We start from the raw sequence: 21,855 nt of genomic DNA, 5'->3' as shown, positions 1-21,855 counted from the left end.
GAGACGGTTGCTGTTGGAGATGAATGAATGAATAAGCTCTTAATTTCTCCAGGTGAAGTTAGGACAACATAGCTCTTTACATTCCAGTGATAACCTGAATAAGTTGAATGTTGCTGTGAGTTCACCCAAGAACCAAAAGGCACAGAGTTCTAATGTTGTCATGGCAGAGGTACTGAAGGTCATTTGCAGACACCAACCGCAACTTCTCAATACAAAGCCTGTCTGAAGACTAGAGACTATTCTTCATTCTCAAAGATAGCTAGACTTGTGTTGTTGGACATATGAGACAAACCATCATGACTTCCGACTGTTATGTATACTGGACATTGCTGGTAAAGAAAAATTGATAAACCAATGGCTCTAACAAGACCAGACTATAATACAGACCTGAGTCCTCATACTGTAACGTCAAAAGACTCGCCTGATCTCTCCGCTTCATTTAATGGTAATAAGCGAGCGCTATGCCTCATAATTGTTAATATTTTTGTTTTTATTTTGCAATTTCAGAAAAATTAAAAGCCATACTTGCTAAAGAACATTTTGTCTTTTTAAGAATAATTTGTTTCTTAAAATAGCTAATATTTTCTTTTTAAATTAGATTTTAAAGTTACATATATATTTTTTTAAACCTTTGTGTAACAAAGAGTTAGTATTAATAACAGATGATTTGCACGCTTATGATCAATTTGCCATGATAAACATGTGAAGAGCATACGGCCAGCCAGACGGTTAGTGTGACATAGAGACTGTGGAGGTGCGGAGCATCACTCCAGCCTGTATTATAGTTTGCCATTGGCTCTAAGCAGCTATTCGAAATACTGGAGACTTCTCTCCAACATGGTTTACAGAAGAGCGACTGAACTCTCAGTGCTATAACTGAGTTGGTGGAAGTAGTGAGATGCACACATGATGCATGGCATGTAACACACCTACTGGTATTGTCCTATATTTAACTCAGTGAGGTGGAGCGATATGTTAGTGGTGCTACAGCAGACATAAAATACTGTCATCTGCTGTATGGGATAGACCAGGGGAATCGGACCAAGAGTCACTTCTGAGTCTGCTTAAGGCTCGATTTTGGTCCTGAACCTTTGGAATGTTTTGTATGACACTATGCTCAGTTAGAAGATACTAGATGGTGTATATATGGGCTATGCAGACGATGCAACCTGGATTGCAATTAGTAATCTCTAAAACAGAGACTGTAATACTCACTGGCCATAAATCGTGTGTTGAAGGGTAAGGAGTACAGTTAATATATCAGAGATTCCCAATTTTAAAAAGGTTACAGCCCATTCACAAAGTGTTGAGAGTAATTTGCCTGCTCACCATTGTTACATGGGGATAGGATGATTTATATGCAGTGAACAGCCATGCCAACTCAGCTACTTAAGCCTTTATATTGTTAAAAATATACCACCATTGATATAACCAGAGGATCATTTCTAATAAGCCAATGGATAGACATCAACCTATTCCACCACGCCAGGGGTAACTATTTAAGGAAAAGAGCAAGACGAAAGTGACCAAAAGCGATCTTCGTATGTCAAAATTCTGGGAATCCCCACAATCCACAAGGACTTTACTAGGTTTCTCTCCCCTACTGGTCACAACTCCAAAGGATTGCTACACTAACGGTAGAGCATCAGTCTCAATACCCAATAAATACTGTAGGCCCGTAATACATTGCTATAGATTAATGATATAATAACTATAGTAAGATATCAAAGGATCTCAGTTACAAAACATTAGGTACATATTACATGGACATAGATTAATGGTACGACAACTGAAGTAAAGATATCCCACAAACAGTTTTGTAAACTTAAGTCTCTATTAGAAAACAATTAGTACAGTAAATTAAGATTCTAAAATTATAAAGATTAAATCTTTATCACACAATCATGGTTTAAAACAGTAAATAAAATAGGAATACATTTTTGAAAATCTATCTTTTTGTTCAAAGAAGATTACTCTAATATTCCACATACAAATAAAAAGCTTTTTGTAAAGAGTTTGCTTTTTTCCAAATTAACCGGAAGTGAAATTGAATTTGGAAATGAATATTGATGAGAAAGGATTAATCATAAATAAATTAAAAAGAAAATTAAAGCAACACCCGTTCTAATACAATAGAAAACAAAGTCATTAAGAGTACTAAACGTATTGTCAAATCAAAATCAAATTTGAATTATACACTTTTGTGTTTTATATTTGTATGGCACTAATGCCAAAATATACCCTAATAATCTATCTGTAAAAATGTAGAATTAACTACCAGTTTGTAATTTTTTTTAAACATACAGGACATTCCAGAACTCACTACCAATATCTTCAGGAATTGTTCCTAGGCCAAAATCAAATCTATATAGTATCATAAATCTTCAGTAAGTCTTCAGTTACTCATAAAGACGTAACTTGTATATTTCACACATGCTGAGTAACACTTTTCATGGATATGTTTTATTTTAAAAACCATTAAACAAATAATGAAACTTTGGATACAGTTTTATAACAATTACTGATGTTTAAAATAAAATAGTCTACATTGTGACAGTATGTTGACCATTTGTTTTGTCATAAAATGAAGAGTAATAATAATATATTTATTTTTTATGTCAGTGTTGTTATAGCAATAACAAACAATAAATAATGTCATCAGTTGGTTACTTGTTAACATATACAACAGTTGATAAACAGTTTATATTCTATTTAATAAACTGGTTTGGCATTTAAATTTAAAATCTGTAACTTCTAAAAAATAGCTGTTGCGAATTTTCCGTCTGATGCAATTAAAATGCCTAAAAACTAAAACTTATTAAAATAGAATACATACAGATTACCAGCTGTTACAAACATTAACACAATAACCATCCCGAGAAAATATTCATAGTTTGTTATTGCTATAACAACAATTACAGAAAATAAACAATTTCTTATTATTCTTAACTGGAAGACAAAAAAAACTTTTTATTTCTTTTGGTGGTTGTTACATCATTGTAGAAGATATTAGTTGCATGTTTAAACAAAACTGCAACCTGGTAGCTTTTATTTATGCTGAAATCTGTATTTAACAACTAAGAAAACTTAAGATTATGTAACTGCTAAATTACATTTTACTTAATAACGGGGGTCACAGAACACTGAAGAAGCTATAAAATTACTTTTGTAAATAAAGTTTGGGAGTTTCCAATTAAATCTAGATCCAAAATCTTAGCTAACCTATGAACTAATTTAAGTTGAGCATCTCATTCTTAATCAAAACACAATGATTCGCTGATTAACCCATTGCGGATCACTGACGAGCTGGGCTCGTCATGCAGGGCTCGACCTAACGGCACGATGACGAGCTCAGGTCGCAAAAGCGGTCTGCTTTTAAATTTCCCTCCAAATAGTTCTTTTAATGTCTGATAGATCGGGCGATCATCTTCACTTGTCAACTAAGAGTATTTAACAACGGTCTACGTTTAGAGTTTTCAAAAGTTTTATAAATATCCTACAGATCGCAGTTGTATGTCGAAGTTGAAAAATCATTCATATGAGTTTACTCTCTGCTTTTTAGCGCTTCTGATTGGGTGTTTTCCTCACTTGTTATTATAATACTTTTGAGGTTAGTGACACAACGAAAAGACGCAGACGTACACGTTGGCGGGTTTAGTCTAGACAATTGCCCGGATGTTGCAATCAATTCGCCCGAGCCGCTTTATTTAGACTATGATTCAGACATCATCCCTGCCACGCCGTAACCTTGCTCGCGTGTTATCGTTCCTACAACACGGATACCCCAACAGGCCCATCTGATACGAATACCTTCACAGCTGAATTTTCTAGTATACGATAGCGAGCGATACTGTGGCGCACCATTGCTGTTCGTGCGGCCGCTGACCGTAAATTAATTCGAGCCCGCTGGTGCCCACGCGCCAAAACAATACGATCCGCAATAGATTAATATTTTTACAAATGACAATAAAAACAGATTAAATCTGGCTGAAAAAGATAAATATTGCTTACATCAAATGATTTTTTAAATGATTCATTTTTAAACTAAATGTTATGTTTGAAATTTTGTAATAAAATGTTGAAAATATTAGGAAACAACTTAGGGAGCAATGGCTACTCCTAGCTATGAAATTATAATTGTTTAATTTATTCCTGTGGATAGATGAGCTAACCTGAGAATCAAAGAATGGTGGGAAGTGAGGATGATCTCCCAATGGTGGCCTGTGTGGTGGCGCATAATGAGGATCTTGCATGTGTCTTGGAAAGAAGTTTCCTGGAACAAAAATTAATAAAACCAACTGTGGACTTTCATCTATTAGTCATTAATATTACAGGTTATATCCACCCATCCTTAAAATCAATAGGAAAACTTGCATTTAAAATATCAAATTAAAAGTAATACCTTAAATTGGCTGATTAAGACTGTATAAGATATTACTGATTTAGCCTTACAACTACAGTAGAGTCACGATAGTTCGAGTCTCGATAGTCCGAGGTTCCGTTAAATCCAAGCCAACACATGTAAAAAAATAAAATGTGATATTGACATATTTGTACAACACACTCAAGCGCATGTCTGTAAACTGAGTGCTAGGCTACTTGGAGAAGCCGGCAGCCTGACTCATCAGTGCCACTTCATTTGCACCGCCCCACCCCCACCTTATTGTCAAGGCCACGGAACATCGCGCCCCGTATTGTCTAAAAATAAATCAGTCCGTTGCTCATCACGTTCGAATGCGGTACGGTTGTTCTAGATTACGATCGCAGTGCGCTTACCCGTCTGTTATTTACAACGTACAGTACTTGTTGTCTAAATATTAAGTTTTAGTAAAAAAGTATTTTCTGAAGTGTTTATGTGTTCATTGTACAGTGAACTATGAGTTCAAAAAGCAAAAGAAAGTTTGTACCGATAAAAACAAAACTAGAAGCTCTAAAAAGACTTGATAAAGGTGAAACGTTAAAAAAATTAGCTGCCGAGTACGGAGTTGGTGAAGTGACAGTTGGTGACTGGCGAAGGAATCGCGATAAAATTGAAAAGTTTGCATCAGAAAAGTGCTCGGAAAAGTGTACTAATGAGCGGAAGTCTATGAGAGTATGAAAAAACTAGCGAGGCCCTATTTTTATGGTTTTGTCAACAAAGAAACAAAGGTTGTCCTATTTCCGGACCTATTTTACAGGAAAAGGCATTGTACTTTCGCAATGAAATCAATGAAGGTGAGGAAGACTTTACGGCGTAGGATGGTAAGTGTAGGATGGCTTGACCGTTGGAAAAAACGTTATGGCGTGAGGCAGTTAGAAATTTGTGGGGAGAAACTCTCGGCGTATTCCGAGGCAGTTGTTCAGTTCTGTGAAAAGTTAAAAAATCTTATTAAAAGTGAAAATTTAACACCTGATCAGATTTACAACTGTGATGAAACTGGTTTGAATTTTAAAACTTTGTCATCAAAATCTCTAGCTTCACGGGAGGAAAAAGCTGCTCCGGGTCACAAAAAAAGCAAAGAGAGACTGACTGTGCTAGCCGCTTCAAACGCGTCGGGAAGCCATAAATTAAAACTAACTGTCATTGGCAAGTCTGCTAAGTAAGCCTCGTGCGTTTAAAAACATGTCTATTTCAACGCTTCCAGCAACTTATACAAACCAAAAAAACGCGTGGATGGACAAACAAATTTTTAAAAACTGGATTTTTAGTAAATTTGTTCCTGAAACCAAAAAGTTTTTGAAGAAAAGCAACCTACCCTCTAAAGCCATCTTAACACTTGATAAGGCAGGATCACACCCAGATGAAGGGGAACTGCAATGTGATGGCATACGCACGATGTTTTTGCCACCAAACGTGACCAGCCTCATTCAGCCTATGGACCAAGGCGTACTTGAAACTTTGAAAAAAGTTCAGACTCCGTTTGTTGCAATCAATGTTTCAAACAATTGAAGAATAGGCAACCATAAAAAATTTCTTGAAAAGAGTCACAATCAAGGTAATTTATTGGATCGCTGAAGCTTGGAGCGAAATTAAACCAGAAACAATCCAGAAATCATGGAAGAAAATCGGAGTATGTAAAATTGAAAATGATGATGAAGATGACGATCTACCGTTAATAAATTTAATAAACAGACTTCCTGGTTGCAATGGGACAAATCAAACTGATATTGGAGAGTGGATGAGTAGGGACGAACAATTAGAGACAACAGACGACACCATAGTTGAGATGGTCACAGACATGACAGCTGACGGGAGTGAGGAAGAAGAAAGTGTGCAGGAGACAGACCCGGCGATGACTCACAGCGACGGCTACGCGCACGGATACTAGAACAGTCTAGTATCCGTGGCTACGCGGCACTGGATGCGGCCCTGCGCTACGTAGAGCAGCAAGCAGAGGCGACAGCGGCAGACACGTTATTGCTTCGGCGGTGGAGAGACATGGCTGCCCGCAAACGCTGCAGTGTGGTGAAACAAAAAACTCTAGACAGTTTTTTTAAGTAAACATTGCATCTTTGGACCTCTGTAAGTAATTTCTTAATGCTGGTATTTGTAATAAAAGCATACTTCTTTTGTTTGCCTTCAGTTCTAATTATAACCCAACTTTTCTCAAAGTGTTCCGTATAATTCGAGTTCTTCACCATTCGGTCCCATTCGCCTCGGATTACCGGGACTCTACTGTATATGCTTGGGATCATCACAATGTGTTGTGAACACAACAGTCACATAGATAACCCCAAGATATAAGGTCTATTTAAAATAATGTTTCTAAATTGTAAGGCTTATAAAATACCTAAGTTGTCAGGGAGACAACTCCAGCACATTATTATGTCTTGAATGTTCCACATAAACACATTTTGAAAAGACAATATTGGACATGGCATACAAAGTAGCCTATATATTACATCTCATTGATATTTTTCATGTAATTGTGGAAAACATAATGTTACAAAAGTGTGTATATATATATATATATATATATATATATATATATATATTATATATGAGGTATGAAGGTATAAATATTTCAAATTAATCATAACACTACCACATGATGAAGAATAATAATGAGATATGTAGTAGACGCACAAGCTTGTGACAACCGAGAAAGCAGTAATACACGCCACGGATATGTTTGATTATGGCTCTGTAGGAGACGCAGAATTAATACAGGTGGTCGGAGTTAGACAAAGGGCGCTCCCCTCCCCCTGCCGCAGAGTGAAGGTCGTTTATAAATACTTCCTCGGCAACCACAATAAGCATGGAGCATGCACCGGGCATTTCAAAGGCCTTTTATGAACTAAAAATCTCCAAGAGACATAATCTATAATATTGGATATAACTGTATTTGGCGTTTTGGTCAAAGTCTACCATTCTAATACATCCGTCTACGGTGTGGAAAGGGTTAAATGTAAGAACTGGTTTCCCACAGGGCTAAATCCTGGGCCCAGTATTTTTTATTACATATGTAAATGATTTACCTGGTACTATTGCTATTAACCATGTGAGCTCTTTTATGTTTGCAGATGACCTGGCTGTACAAGTTAAATGATAATATTTTGTTTTCTATTGATGTCCTTTGTAATATTAATGACGCTATTGAGGACTGGTCTGCTGCCAATTCATTCTGTTTTAATAAAGATAAAACCTAGACTCTTTTATATTAATTAGGTTAAGATATATTAACTACAGATATCCTCATTAGTGTCTACTATGCCTACCTTCATAGTTTATAATCTTATGGAATTATTGTATGGAGCAATGATTGTAACATAAAGAACTGTTAATTTAAAAAAACGTGCAATCAAGATAATAGTTAATGTAAAATATAAGGACTCATTATAAACCTTTTTTTAAAAGTATGGTATTCTTAGAGTACTTGCACTGTATATTTTAGATTGTCTATTGTATGCAAAAAGAAATTTAAATGCCACACCTATAAATAGATCTGTTCATAACCATATGACTAGAAACTCAAATTCTCTTAGAATATCTCAATGTAGTCTTAAACCACTTTGAATTGTTTTTGCTGAAACAGGCATTAAACTCTACAACTCTCTTCCTTCTCATCTTAAATCTCTTGAAATTAACTGTTTCAAGAAAAGTGTAAAAAAGTTATTCATTAATATCAGCTCATATGACATCAGTGACTATTTTGCTGTAATTAGATAGATACTTGTTACTAGGCCTTGACGGTATATCATAGATATTTGTTTATACCGAATTTGTTTCTGACAATGCTCTACATTGTGAAGATGTTCTGAAATTAAAGAATTTAAATATTTTGAATAAGAATTAGAATTTTGAATTTGTGTATACAAATAAAATACTTCATTACAATCAACTAGAATCAAATTTATTTCAGAGCTTTGGCATGGTCATCTATCCATTTTAAATTTAAAGATGAGCACAAATACGTTTTCCAAAATGCCCATTTGGCTGGTTTCAGAAAGCCAAAATAAATTTTTTTGATCATAAACTTAAAATTTACTATTCTTCTCCATTACATTACATTGGCTCATGCTTCACAAGTACAAGCACAACTTGCTACTGATAAGAATGTGACACTGATCTGCTACAATTTTAAAGTAAAAATCATAAAACATTAATTTTAATAGTTTGGTATGTTACAAATGATATACACTTAATGTCTTAAAAACAGCTGGTAGTAATAATAGTATCCAAGGAGACGTATCTTGGACATGCAAAAAAATGTACTTTCTCAATCAAACAATACCTCTTAAAATATCATATTTCTATCAGCAAATCTTTTATTCCCAGTGTGCCTTTGATAAATTTTAACATCATACAAATTAATCAGCTTGATGTTAAAAAATTAGTCACTAAACTCAGTAACACTGACTGCACTTACATAATAAAAAGGTTACACAAAATTCGAGTTAGTTTATTGTTCAGCGGTGAATCCGGTCAATCCTTGAGGGGGGGGGAGAGTTTTAGTTTCACTGTATCCCCCTGTGACTGTAACCCCTGCCTTACTATTCTATACTATTAATTAAACCAGTTTTGTTGTCATATATTTACATTTTATCTGTATTTGGTGCTTTCTTATAAATACTTTAAGTTTATTAGTGTTATTTGTTCAGTTTTAAAGTTGTGTAAACGTTATCAAAACAGTCGGGACTGTAATAATTGTAGACTGTGTGAAGTATGTCCCCGTCTTTCACACTACATGCTGAATGAAGAGCTTCAGACAAATAAAGAAACTGTTATGCATTTTTCAGCAAGAAAAACCATTACTTGTTTGTCAGCAGAACAAATTTATGTTAGTGAAGCCTAACTTAAGCCTTATGAACTACAACGATTATTACCATCACTAAACATTAGTACAAGGGTTTGTAATATAAACTAGTATAAATGACCATGCTAAGCAGGAATTTTCAGCCAAATATTTAATACTTCCAAAAGATTACTTTTTCTTTGTATCTGTCCTTCTTAACCCTTCAACGTGGGGATTTACAAGAGCTCACTTCTAGCCTGATGAGGGAATTTTTCTTGCTATGAGTGTATAATATAATGACATGTTTTAATACTGTTATAATAAAATAAAGTAAAACTAGTATATAAATGTCTAGGAGTCAGACACCTGCCCAAAATTAGTCACATTATGCAAAAAAAACAACTAACTTTCACAGATAGGTCTAGACCTACAACACTTACAAATACACATCCACTAAATCACTTCTGAATCATTAATTTGCACTTACTATACAGTGTAATAGTATTTAGACCAAAACTAATAACCTATAAATTTGTTATTGACTAAAACCTTATTACAAAACAACAATTATTGTTTTAACAGAACTCGTGAAACACAATGTAAATACAAACCAATCAGAGCAGACACAATGTTGCAACACAGATGATTTCAGTCATCTGATTGGTTTCTATAAACAGCTGAATAAGAAAAACTTTTTCTGTAAAGACGAAAATAAAGAATGCTCTTTGTAACGATATAAAATATCACTGGATGTAGTTCAAACTGATGCAGCTAGATTGCATATACTTACAGCTGCACTAAAACATGACGTTCATGTGAAACCACTGCAGTCAGCCATGATTGCTTAATGAAACCACGTTGAAGGGTTGAAAAAGTTTTTGAGAAAAGGAGATAAATAAACTTTAATTTATTTTGAAAAGTACTGTATACTTGGATAGGTCTTATCTTAAAACGAATAAATCCATTTTGTAATAATGTAATATATTATGGTAATAATGTAATATATTATGGTATAATGAAGCAACACAGGGCTTTTTAGGTGTGTATATAAAGCTATGTATTATATTAGAATAGTAACTCATGGTATTGCACTTAATCCATAATCCATTATAGATAAGTATTCAATATAGTATTACTTTACATTTTAAATAATGTGAAGCTAATATATCCACCTTAATAATAAATAAAAGCTGCCTGTTCTACCTTGATGAGGATGCCCTTGTTGGCGATGTGGAGGCCCTTGGTTGCGATGTGGAGGTCCTTGGTGGTGGGATCCTCGTGACATTACATGTCTCACCAATCCAGGGGGGCCTTGAACATGATTCGGGATCCTGAGACTGCTTGCGCCCACATCTGGGTAGCAATTAGGCGGGTATTTGAAACCAGCGTTAGCTAGGTGACTCATAGGATATCCTCCCTGCATGTTGTTGGCGTGGTAGGGTCTGTGATTGATAATACCTGCTGCAGTTCCATGTCTTGGCCTTGAGTAGTTACCATTTGCAGATGAGTCCTTAATTAAATTCATAGGCTGAAACAAATAAAATTATCAATTACTTACTTAAATAATGGACAATATAAAATAAAATTAGGATTACAATTGAATTAGAACACAACAATTACTTTGCCACATGATTTGTACAGTACAACATAGAAGTGTCTTAATAGGCTTTGTTGAGGTTGCACGCAAAATTTCTAATCTATAGCTCATTTCATAAATACAAAATGATGCACCATAGAACTCATTCTTATAGAAATGAAGTTTCATGCTAAATGTAATGTCTATAAATGAAAACTTACTCGAGATATCTTGCCACATGATACATTCACATTGGGTTTCGGTGTTTAACATAGTGTTTAAATAATAAAAAAAACAAAAAACAAGACACTATAAAATGATGTATGTGTAGGGATAGTTAGGCTCAGGGCGGCCACTCTAATCCTCTTTTCAAATTCCCCGTTTTCCCAGTCGAAAATTTCCGATTATCTAGTCTATTTTCAAACCAAATAGACAACTGTAGTACTGTATTAAACCCTTACACCAAGTGCAAAGATGACGTTTTATGGTCACTAGCTTTGCAAGAAGTGCCACAAAGCTGCGGTGCTCTAGCATTTCGCATCGCTAGCGATATGTGAGAAATTCGGTGACGATTTATGGCTATCACCTATTTTAAGCTCATTAGTTTTTATCTCTGTGTTTTTCGATGTGTCGATATAACATTGTGTATACCTAATAACTTTCCTTTCTGTGATGTTTAGAAAATACATGTATTCAGTTTGGAAATACAAAGATAAAAAATAAATACCAACACAACGCTACCGTGGGGCAGACTGCAGCCCAGTATTGCAGGTCAGAGGTCTAGCAGTGAATGAACTTTCGTACGAGACAATGATTTCGGCGTACACAAGGTCGGTTCAGTACAATCAACCAATAAACCAAATACTTTCTTCTGAACTAATTTAATTCTGAATTAATTTAATCTTTTGTGGGGGAAGGGGAAGCCTAAGAATACCATGTTACTTCAAAGGACTTTGCAGATATTCAGGGAAATGAATACATTTAAAATTTCAAGTCATTTTCCCTTTTGAAGTAATAGAAATGGTAGGGTATAAAATGAGTTTCCAGAATATATTACATTTACGTAAAAATGTACGGATGTATATTTATAAAGAATATATTTATTTACAACTACACAAAGTTCGACGTACGGATAAAATACGAATTAGCGATCTTCAATTTACTATCAAGGAGCTACAGTCCGCGAAAAAACGAACTTCAATTATACGAGCTGATTATAAACTGTTTATAACACTGCAAATTTTAGGCCTGTGCTATCTATCTAACACACGTCTTTCCAAAAAACTATTTTGTCTAAAGAATAAGAGTTGGACAACTTCGTCCGGAGACCCCACTTCGACGACTGAATAATACTTCGCAGGTTACAAGATTGATCTAAGGTTACAAAAAGGTAACCTTAGATCAACCAGCGTCAGAAGTAGCTCACAAATATATATTCATTCACAATTTCACGAGCTACATGGAGTAAAATACAACGTTTCGTGATTAATCTGTTCTTGAATCAAGAAGCTGTCAAATTATGTCTTGATTTTATACGTTCTTGGAGACGGAAAAATTATTTTTGAAATTTTCCTGGTTCTCAGAAAAATTCCTGGTTTATTCCCGGTCCGTTGAATGCCCGGTTTATTCCCGGTCGGGTGGCCACCCTGAGCAGGGTGTCCAGTAATGACCAAATCTAAAATTCAAGCACATTTCAAGGTTTTCAAGGCTCAAAATTATAAAATTCAAGGCTATAGTCGCGGTTTACTTTTGGCTCTTTATCGGTAACTAACAATTGATTAACTCTTATAACATGTTCATGGGAGGAATAGACACGTCGGATCAAATGTTGTATGCTTACTTAGATGAACGACGTACCGTTAAGTTTTGGAAGAAAGTAGTGTTCAACATTTTTTCTCGGATTATCCTAAATGCATATATATTGTACAAACATAACTGCACTGGTAAAGAAATGACGAGACTGCAATTTACTTCTTCTATAATTGAAGATCTAGCAGCAGAGTGGCTAAAAGCAAAAAATGAAGATGTGCCATTACGTCTAGCAGCAAATGTTGGAGGTGGAGATGGGCCCCAGCAATTTGGAATGGAAACTCTGCCAGATAAAAAAGAAAAGGAACTGCTCTGTTTGTAGCAAAATAAGCACAGCTAGTGGTGGGTCAAGAAAAAAATCAAGGACCATTTGTGTGGCATGCAAAAGAGGTGTGCATGCCACCCGCTTTGGACAGCACAGGTACTAAAAACTTAAATCAGGCACGTTTAAATATTGTAAATATGTAGAAATTAGGTATAGGTTTTGTGTACTTTTTTATTTGTTATTGCTATATATGTGTTATTGCTTTTTATAAACTAATGAATGAACAGAAGTATAAGATAAAGTGTTTTTGTGTGAAACATCGCAGTGTACATCAAATGTCCAGAATTTGAGGAGTGTTGAGTTTTGGGAAAATCCTCATAGTGCGGCTATGTTTCAAGGTAACACCTTCAATTTTGGTATATGTTATAAGCAATTGCTCTAGTTTATAATGATATCATGCTCATGATTTTAGTTTAATTTTAAAAATAAATTATCACATGCCAAACACAATTTTTATTTTTTTATTTATTTTTTATTTATATCATTTTTTAAATAAAATAATGAGTTTGTTTCAAAATGAAATGTCTTTTTATTATTTAAAAAACAGCATTTAAATACGAGTAAATAAAATAAAAAGTCATGCAAATCTAATGAAAAATAAAAAAGATACAGCATTTTTTGTAAATGAATGCACGACAGTGATTTTCCTCCTTGGCAATCTTGGCTGGTACAATACAAAAATGGCTGGCAGTAAAAGGGTTAAAAAATAATTAATTATATATTTAAAACTCTTATTTATATTTTAATTTCTATTATAACTATTAACAATATAAATATACACACAAAACTGGCAAACCCCTTGTATTGATTTATATAAGGTGAAATATATATGTATATGTATATATATATACTTTTTGCTATAAATAATAATTTAAAAAAATAAATAAATAATAAAAAAATTACTATGAATGGTTGTATTTGTGTATTGAATAATTAAAACATTATGCCATCACTACCAAAAGGATGGGAAAGGGAAGAAGTTCCCAGAAAGTCAGGATTAAGTAAGGGTAAAATAGATATCTATATAAAATCCCCTAATGGCACAACTTTTAGGTCAAAGACATCTTTGGTGGACTATTTAAAGAAAAAAAAAATTGCCATATAAAATTGAAGATTTTAATTTTTCAACATCAAAAAATAAGCTATTTGACTTGTCAACGGATTTGTCATTGACTGAGGGAGATATGTTGAACAAACCGTCCAACTTTACAAATAACTTGAAAATGTCGGTGACTGATGCAGAAACAATTAATAACAGTATCTCAACTGAATGTCAAACTGACATAAATGCAACATCAATTATAATGTGTGAAGAGCTCTTGGGAGAAACATGGCTGTCTGATGATGTTCTACATAGATATTTTGAACTAATCAACAATTATCTGTTGGACAATGATCGTTTTCTCATTGTAAGCCCAATAATATCTCATGCTGTTAAATGCCTGGAGGATTATTCACATTTCCTTGAACCTGCCAGCTTGGGAGAGAAAGATATGTTTCTCATTCCAATAAGTGATGCTGGGATGATTGATAATGCGGGCGGATCTCACTGGAGTATTCTGATGTATTATAAAAATTCAAACACCTTTTATTATTACGACTCATCAAAGATATTTACAAATCTGACACATGCTGAAACAATTATGCATAAGCTATCAAGTTACCTTAAATTGCAGAATCCTTGTTTCGAAGTTATTAAAGCTCAAAGTCAAATAAATGGTTACGATTGCGGTATTTATTCAATAGTTATAACAAATAACTGCATCAGAGAAGCTCTCACAGGCAATATTTTTGATCATGAATATATTAAGAAGTTGTCAATGAGCAACATAGAACTAATAAAAAAGAGATCGTTGTTGGCCTATATATTAAAAAACTGCAAAGGATGTGAAAAAAGAAACATATTTGAACTTTTGATGGAATTTACCCAAAACTTTTTACCCAAATTTACCCAAAAGGAACCCAAACTTGATAACCCCTTAAGTAAACAAGAGAGTAAAATTGAGATACTTCAAGAGTTAGTGAAGAATCAAAAGAGAGAGATTGAACATTTGTTACTTCAATCAAAGAATGTAAAAGAAATACATGGTCAAAAAAATTTTTCAAACAATTTAAATAATTGTGATTATGACAACTTCAGCAGTTTGAGTAATTCTACTATTAGTCATACATCAAACTCTCTGAAAACCAATAAGACTATACACACGAACGTAAGGACATCAAATGAAATAACCGTTTCCATTGACCATAAACAACATGGCAAGCCAAAGAATAAACTTCATGTGTATGCCGATAGCCATGGCAATAACCTACGCAATCTTTTGGCAACAATAATGCCTGATACTTTTGAAACATTTGTATGTGCTAGCTCTGGTGGTACAACCGACCATATTTTGAAAAAAACATCCCATATGATAGAACATTTCACAAAAGAAGATACTGTGATTGTTATAACTGGAGCAAATGACATTTCTGAGTTGCCCTATAGGGACTCAAATGTCAATATATCAAGCATGTTTCACAAGTTTGCACTGGAAAATAAACATACTAACATCGTGTATGTAACACAATTTCATCGCCATGACTTGGCCTGGGAAAGTTTAATTAATAAGGAAGTACACAAAGAAAACAAAACTCTACAACAGCTGAATGATTTGAAGATAATAAATATTACAAATTTCAAGAGACATTTTTTCAGCCGGCACGGTCAGCACTTAAATAAATTTGGGAAACAAGTTTTATGTAGGAGGATTGCTAATACAGTTCTACACTCACAATTTGAAACAAAAAAATTAGCTTTTGAAGCTCAAAATACTATAAAAATTATTGAGGCAGATATGGAAACTCTGTTTGACCAGTATTGTCAAAATCCTGAAGTGGCTTTTGGACACTGTATCTCGGCAGATTTTGAAAATGAAGAAAAACACATGAGTCAGGGGGTCACTGTAGCATTCAAGAGAAAATTTGGGAAACCCAGTAGTTTACAGTACTGTTCTCAGAATTTAACTTACCAGAAATCAAAATTTGGGGCAACTGTATATAGTTTAGTGACAAAGCCTAAATATTTTCTCAATGCCAAAAACTTCTCAAGTTATAAAGAAACATATGACTCAGCTTTCAACCAATTAACAGAAGATTTTAAAGCTCGTAACTTGAAATTACTCATCTGTTCCCCAATGGGTTGCATCAGAGACCGTGTTTTACCTCAACATTTCGTATCTAATCTGTTGAAATTCAAAAAGACCACAGGAGCATCTATTTTAATAATAACAAAAAATGATTTACCTAAGAAAAACTTGCACAGTGGAATGCCTTATAACGTTTTTGTAAAATACTTACAACAAATCATAGTAAATAAATATGCTGAACAAAATTGGTCCAAAGTAGATAAAACATATAAGTACAATGAACCGAATAACCTTGCAATGGATGAAGTCTTTACTAAAACATCAACTCTGTCTGTTCCCAATGACTTGATGGAAAACACTAGTTGTGTGAAGAGCGCACAAACAAATAGCCCAAATAGATCAAATGATGTCAGCCTGGATACACCATCAAAGCTGGAGCAGTCAACTACCCCAGTAGTACCTGGTGAACTTAGCTTTGCCGATGTTGTGACCTAATCTTCACCGTCTGAAGCACTAGAGACCACTCCACTGCTGCATGCTGCCTCAGTATCAAGCATGTCAACATCACCTGGAGGTGTGTTAAGTGAAAGTGTGTATGAGCAGTCAGTCATTGAGTGAAGTGCAAATCCAACATACGAGTGAAAATGCCGGAGAACGATCTGTAAACCGTTTAAACTCAGTTACCAGACCTCTCAAAGGGAAAACGTAAATTTTGATCAAAAAATTTCAATCAACCAATCCAAGAAAAAGTCTAGCTACCAATATTCAAAATTTAAAAAAATTAAAATTTTTCATCAAAACATTCAACATTTAGAATCCAGAATTGAATCACTAGAAATACTTTTAGAAGAATTAAATCCGGATATAGTAGTTCTTAGTGAACATAATATTAAACTGGATGAAATTTGTCGATTAAATGTAAGTAAATATACAGTTACTTCTCATTATTGTAGGAAAACAACCATTAGAGGGGGAGTTATGGTACTATGTAAAGATGGGATTGAATGGAAACAGGTATGTTTTCCGGCATGCAATGAATTGCAAGAAGATACAGTTTGAAATTTGTGCAACAATGTTTAGCTGTAATAGCTTTAAGTTTATTGTAGTAGGTATTTATAGATCTCCCAGCTCTAATACACACATATTTCTAGAAAAATTGGATAAATTAATAAATTTAATTACAAAAAAATGTGAATATATTTTTTAAGTGGGTGATATAAACATAAATACACTTATAAATTCTAAAGAATGTAGAAATTTAAAAAACATTTTGAAAGGTCATGGGATGAATTGTTTGGTAGATTTTCCTACTAGAGTCTGTACTACAGCTCAGACCTGTATTGATCATGTTTTAAGCAATTTTCCTAAACAGGGTGTAAAAGTTGAGGGTATTATTACAAATATTTCTGACCATGACGCCCAACTTGTTGCAATAGATGGAAATTTAGATTATAAACACAGTAATAATGATTTAACGAAGTTTCAAAGAAAATTCAACAAGGAAAATAATCAATTATTTCTTAAATGTGTATCTCAAGAAAGTTGGAACAGTGTATATAACGCACCTGTTCAGGAAAAGTATGATGAATTTTTTTCAATATTTTTTTATTATTTTGATACATGTTATCCTAAAATGAAAACTAAACAAATTAATAAAAAAGAGTCATGGATAACTGAAGATTTACTTAAAATGAAAAATGAAATTTCAAAAATTTCTTCCCTCAGTAGAGAAAGTAACAGTCAACATTTAAAACAAGTTTTAAAAGTAAAAATCAAGGAATACAACAGTCAATGTAAAGTAGAAAAACAAATGTATTTAGATTCATTGATTTCTGGCTCCTCAAATGTATGCAGGGAGACTTGGAAGATCATAAACAGTGAAATTGGTAAGAGGACTAAAAGTCATGAAAATATAGCTTTAAATATTGATGGTTTAGTTGTTAATAATCCTAATACAGTTTCAGAAATGTTTAACAATTTCTACATAAATATGGTTGATTCACAAATCTTACCAAAACTAAAACTTAACTCAACTAAGGCATTTGGTGAAGATCAACCAATTAAATTACAAACAAAAAATTTTTTTATACCTAAAAATATTTCAGAAATAGATCTTGAAAAAATTATCATGTCTTTTCCACATAAATACTCAACAGGCTATGATGAGGTACCGATGCCAGTCATTAAACTTGCTAGACAGTGTCTAATTCAACCTCTTGTTCATTTAATTAACTCCTCATTCATCAGTGGGATTTTTCCAAAATAATTAAAAATATCCAAGGTAAAACCTTTATTTAAAGAGGGCCTACGGGAATGTGCATCAGACTACAGACCAGTTTCTATGATATCTTCATTTGCTAAGATTTATGAGCGAGCCATGTCAATCCAACTAACAAAATACTTAGAAATTAATAATCTTTTTGATAAAGAACAACACGGTTTTCGTTCCGGGAAATCAGTGATTAGTGCTGCTACACAAATGATAGAGTCAATTATTGATTCGGTAGATAAGGGTAAAAAAACAATAGGGGTATTCTTAGATTTGAGTAAAGCATTTGATAGTGTAGGGCATAGTGATTTGCTTGATGCACTACACAAATTAGGAATTAGAGGAAGGGCACTTAATTGGTTTAATACATATCTAGTGGATAGGTTACAATTTGTAGAAATAAATTTTGTTTCAAATTCTAAACAGTTATCCTGTGATAAATCTGACCATAAGCCTGTGAAATATGGAGTCCCACAGGGATCTATATTAGGGTCCATTACTTTTTCTGTGCTACATCAGAGGATTACCCCATAAAAGTCACTTTGAGAACATTTGTTTGTACGCAGATGACATAAATTTGAAAATATCAGAAAAGTCAGTTGAAGACATAGAGACCTCAGCTTATGTTAGTCTGTCGTCTTTGAACCAATATCTAATTTCAAAAAATTTACTGTTAAACTCACTAAAAACAAAATACGTTACATTTTCAAGTAAAAAACAACTGGATAGGATTAATATATGTTTAAATGAAGAAATGATAGAAAATGTAGATGAAACAAAATTTCTGGGATTAAAATTAGACAAAAACTTAAACTGGAACTCACACATAGACCAAATTTGTAGCAAAATATCTTCCGGTTTGTTTGCGTTGAAACGTATGTCAAAATTTTCTAATTTGAATACACTCAAAACAATTTACTACGGATTAATTCATTCACATATTGCCTATGGTATTATAGTGTATGGTGGTACAAGTAAAGCTAATCTGAATAGAATTCTAATTTTGCAAAAGAAAGCACTTTGTATCATGTTAAAATTAAAATGGAATGATTCATTAAAGATTCATTTTTCAGAGCTGGGTATTCTCACTGTTTATAGCCAGTATGTTTTTGAGCTGTGTCTGTTCATCAAAAGAAATTTGAATAATTTTGTGAGAAACGGAGACAATCATAAATATAACACAAGGTGTAAAAATGACCTGGCTTTTGACCAACATAAATTAAGGATGTATGAAAAAAAACCATCATATTCAGGTATAAAATATTTCAATAGACTGCCTAAAGAAATTAAAACAATAGAGGACTTATATAAATTCAAAACTAAGCTGAAAACAATGATGCTGGGCAGGCCCCTGTATGCATTGGAGGAGTTTTTTATTTTATTTTAATAATATACCGATAGTTTAAATATTATTTGCAATATTGTTATGTGTAGTTTGTAATATCATTTGTGTAAAATATCAATTAAAGTATAATCAAGCTGTTTTAGTATGCTAAATAGATCACAATTAAATAAATTATTATTTTTATAAATAAATTTATTGTAAAAAAGATTATAAAAAGCCTTAGCCAACTCTTTTTAATATACAGAAGAATTTTGTACATGAATTTCTTAAAAGTATCTTAGAGTTTGTAGAAAGTAATGTAATGACACTATTCTGTACATGTTGTGCAATTGTGAATAAAGGAATTTGAATATGAATATGAATAAACATCTTGTAAACAAATTATCTGTTTAAATAAAATACGTGGAAATTTAATAATCATTATAATTAATAAGTTAGACCCATTTTAAAATACTACTATCCTTGTCACTTTCAAGTGTTATGCTTTTTGCTGAGGGTAATTAATGAACAATTCTTACAAAAGCATTAGAAGCATATATTTAACCCTTTGCACGCCAACGTACCTATATTACGGCCGTCGGCTACTCAACTGAAAATCGCCAACGGCCGTAATATAGGTACGTCACGTTTTTCGCCTGTAATTTTCTTATAGTTCATCTGATTGCCGTGAAATTTTGACTAATCGATAGTAGATTAGTTGCTTTGAAACCACAAAGTTGTTTATTCCTTTATGAACTGTTTGTTTGGTCGTATTTGAGCTTCGCAGCTGTTGGATTGTTTGGTCGAGAGTGAGGTTACGTTCGTGTTGCTGTGCGTTGTTTACGTTTGTATTTCTCTCATTACTTTTGTTGCTAGAGCATTTTTATTATGCCCCTTTTATTAGATTTATTGGTACTTTGGGATTATATCGACCACACTCGTACCTTATTGGTACTTTGGAATTATACCGACCACACCCAGACATGAATCGTTATTTGACATTTTGCTTCTACTGATTACTAGATTAGCGTAGAACAATATTTCGTCAGTATAAAACAGGAATTGTCTTATCGCAAACCACTCCCCATCCTCAGACTGAGGTCAAAGTCGAGCGGTCTAGTAGATAACGTGATTGCTGAGTCTCGCCGCCCGTTCAGCTGGTGCGTCTCTTTGTTGTACTTCCATGTTTTACCCCTACATTTCTCCAAACACAAAAATTCAACAAACACAAACATTACCAAACAAAAACCAAAAACTAAACTCTTTATTGAAAACAAAACTTGTTTTTATTCTTGATCACACTCTGCTACCCAAAATGCGAGTGCCTCCGATCGAAGGTGCTGCCGAACCCCGCGCTGATGTCAACGAAAGAAAAACATCCCTCGAGATAGTACCTATCAGTAAAATATCAAATTCTAGAGGGGCTGATCAGAAATATAAATTGAATTGTAATGGAAAGGCAATTATGTACCGTGCAAAAAACTTAAATAATCATGCCACGCGGCCTGCCGTAATCGGGATTCTCGAGAAAGATAAGATAGCAGCGACAACAATACCGATCACAATACCTGGAAATGCTTGTTGATTGATGGAATGTTAGTTCTGTTACTCAACTACATCGTTTTATAACGTTCTAAGCTTATTGAAAAAAGTTTAAGCGTTGGGAGCCGGAATCTGACCCCATTAACAATAATTGATAATCGTTGTAAGTTTGTAATTTTGTAATTAAAGAGTTGTTTTTTCGTTGTATCATGTTTGTTTCTATAAATTTATATTTTTGTGTTCTTCATACTGCTTTGGTCAGTATAATCCCAACGTACCGATTTATTTTAGTATAGTGTCAAATATTGATTTGTGAATATAGTGTAACATTACATACAACGTCCATGCAACTTACAAAAACTGTGCCCGTGTCACATTTATTGAAGAAAATCACAACTGGACTTCTATATAAGATAGGCTTTTGAAATTTTGTAATTAGGTTAAGGGGTAGATATAGTTGACTAGGATATAACAGGAAATCAGCAAAAATATTTTTTGAAACTACTTATTTGTGCTAAAAAAAACTTTTTTGAAAATTTTAATTTTCTTTTCTGAATTTTTTATTTTTTTAATAAGTTTAAATTACTTTTATGCAACTACAATTTACCAACTGAACAAAAGCTTTTCATAAGCAAAATAATGGTAAAGAAATCATCAATATCTGTTC

General features: G+C 33.5%; 1 protein-coding gene across 4 annotated transcripts in view; it reads right to left on the bottom strand.

The window, feature by feature from the left end:
- The window catches only part of LOC124369097 (protein PAT1 homolog 1-like), a 90,072-nt gene that overhangs the window by 27,025 nt on the left and 41,192 nt on the right, over positions 1 to 21,855 (bottom strand). For all 4 annotated transcript variants that reach the window (XM_046826835.1, XM_046826837.1, XM_046826836.1 and 1 more), the window contains 2 exons: positions 10,419 to 10,743; positions 4,173 to 4,273 (listed from right to left, as the gene is read on the bottom strand). In XM_046826835.1, the coding sequence (XP_046682791.1) occupies positions 4,173 to 4,273; positions 10,419 to 10,743 (426 nt within the window). The remainder of the gene's footprint in view (positions 1 to 4,172; positions 4,274 to 10,418; positions 10,744 to 21,855) is intronic.

This window comes from Homalodisca vitripennis, chromosome X (assembly GCF_021130785.1).
Source record: "Homalodisca vitripennis isolate AUS2020 chromosome X, UT_GWSS_2.1, whole genome shotgun sequence".
NCBI lineage: Eukaryota > Metazoa > Arthropoda > Insecta > Hemiptera > Cicadellidae > Homalodisca > Homalodisca vitripennis.
Note: the sequence above shows the minus strand (reverse complement) of the source record. Positions and strands in the feature narration are given on the sequence as shown.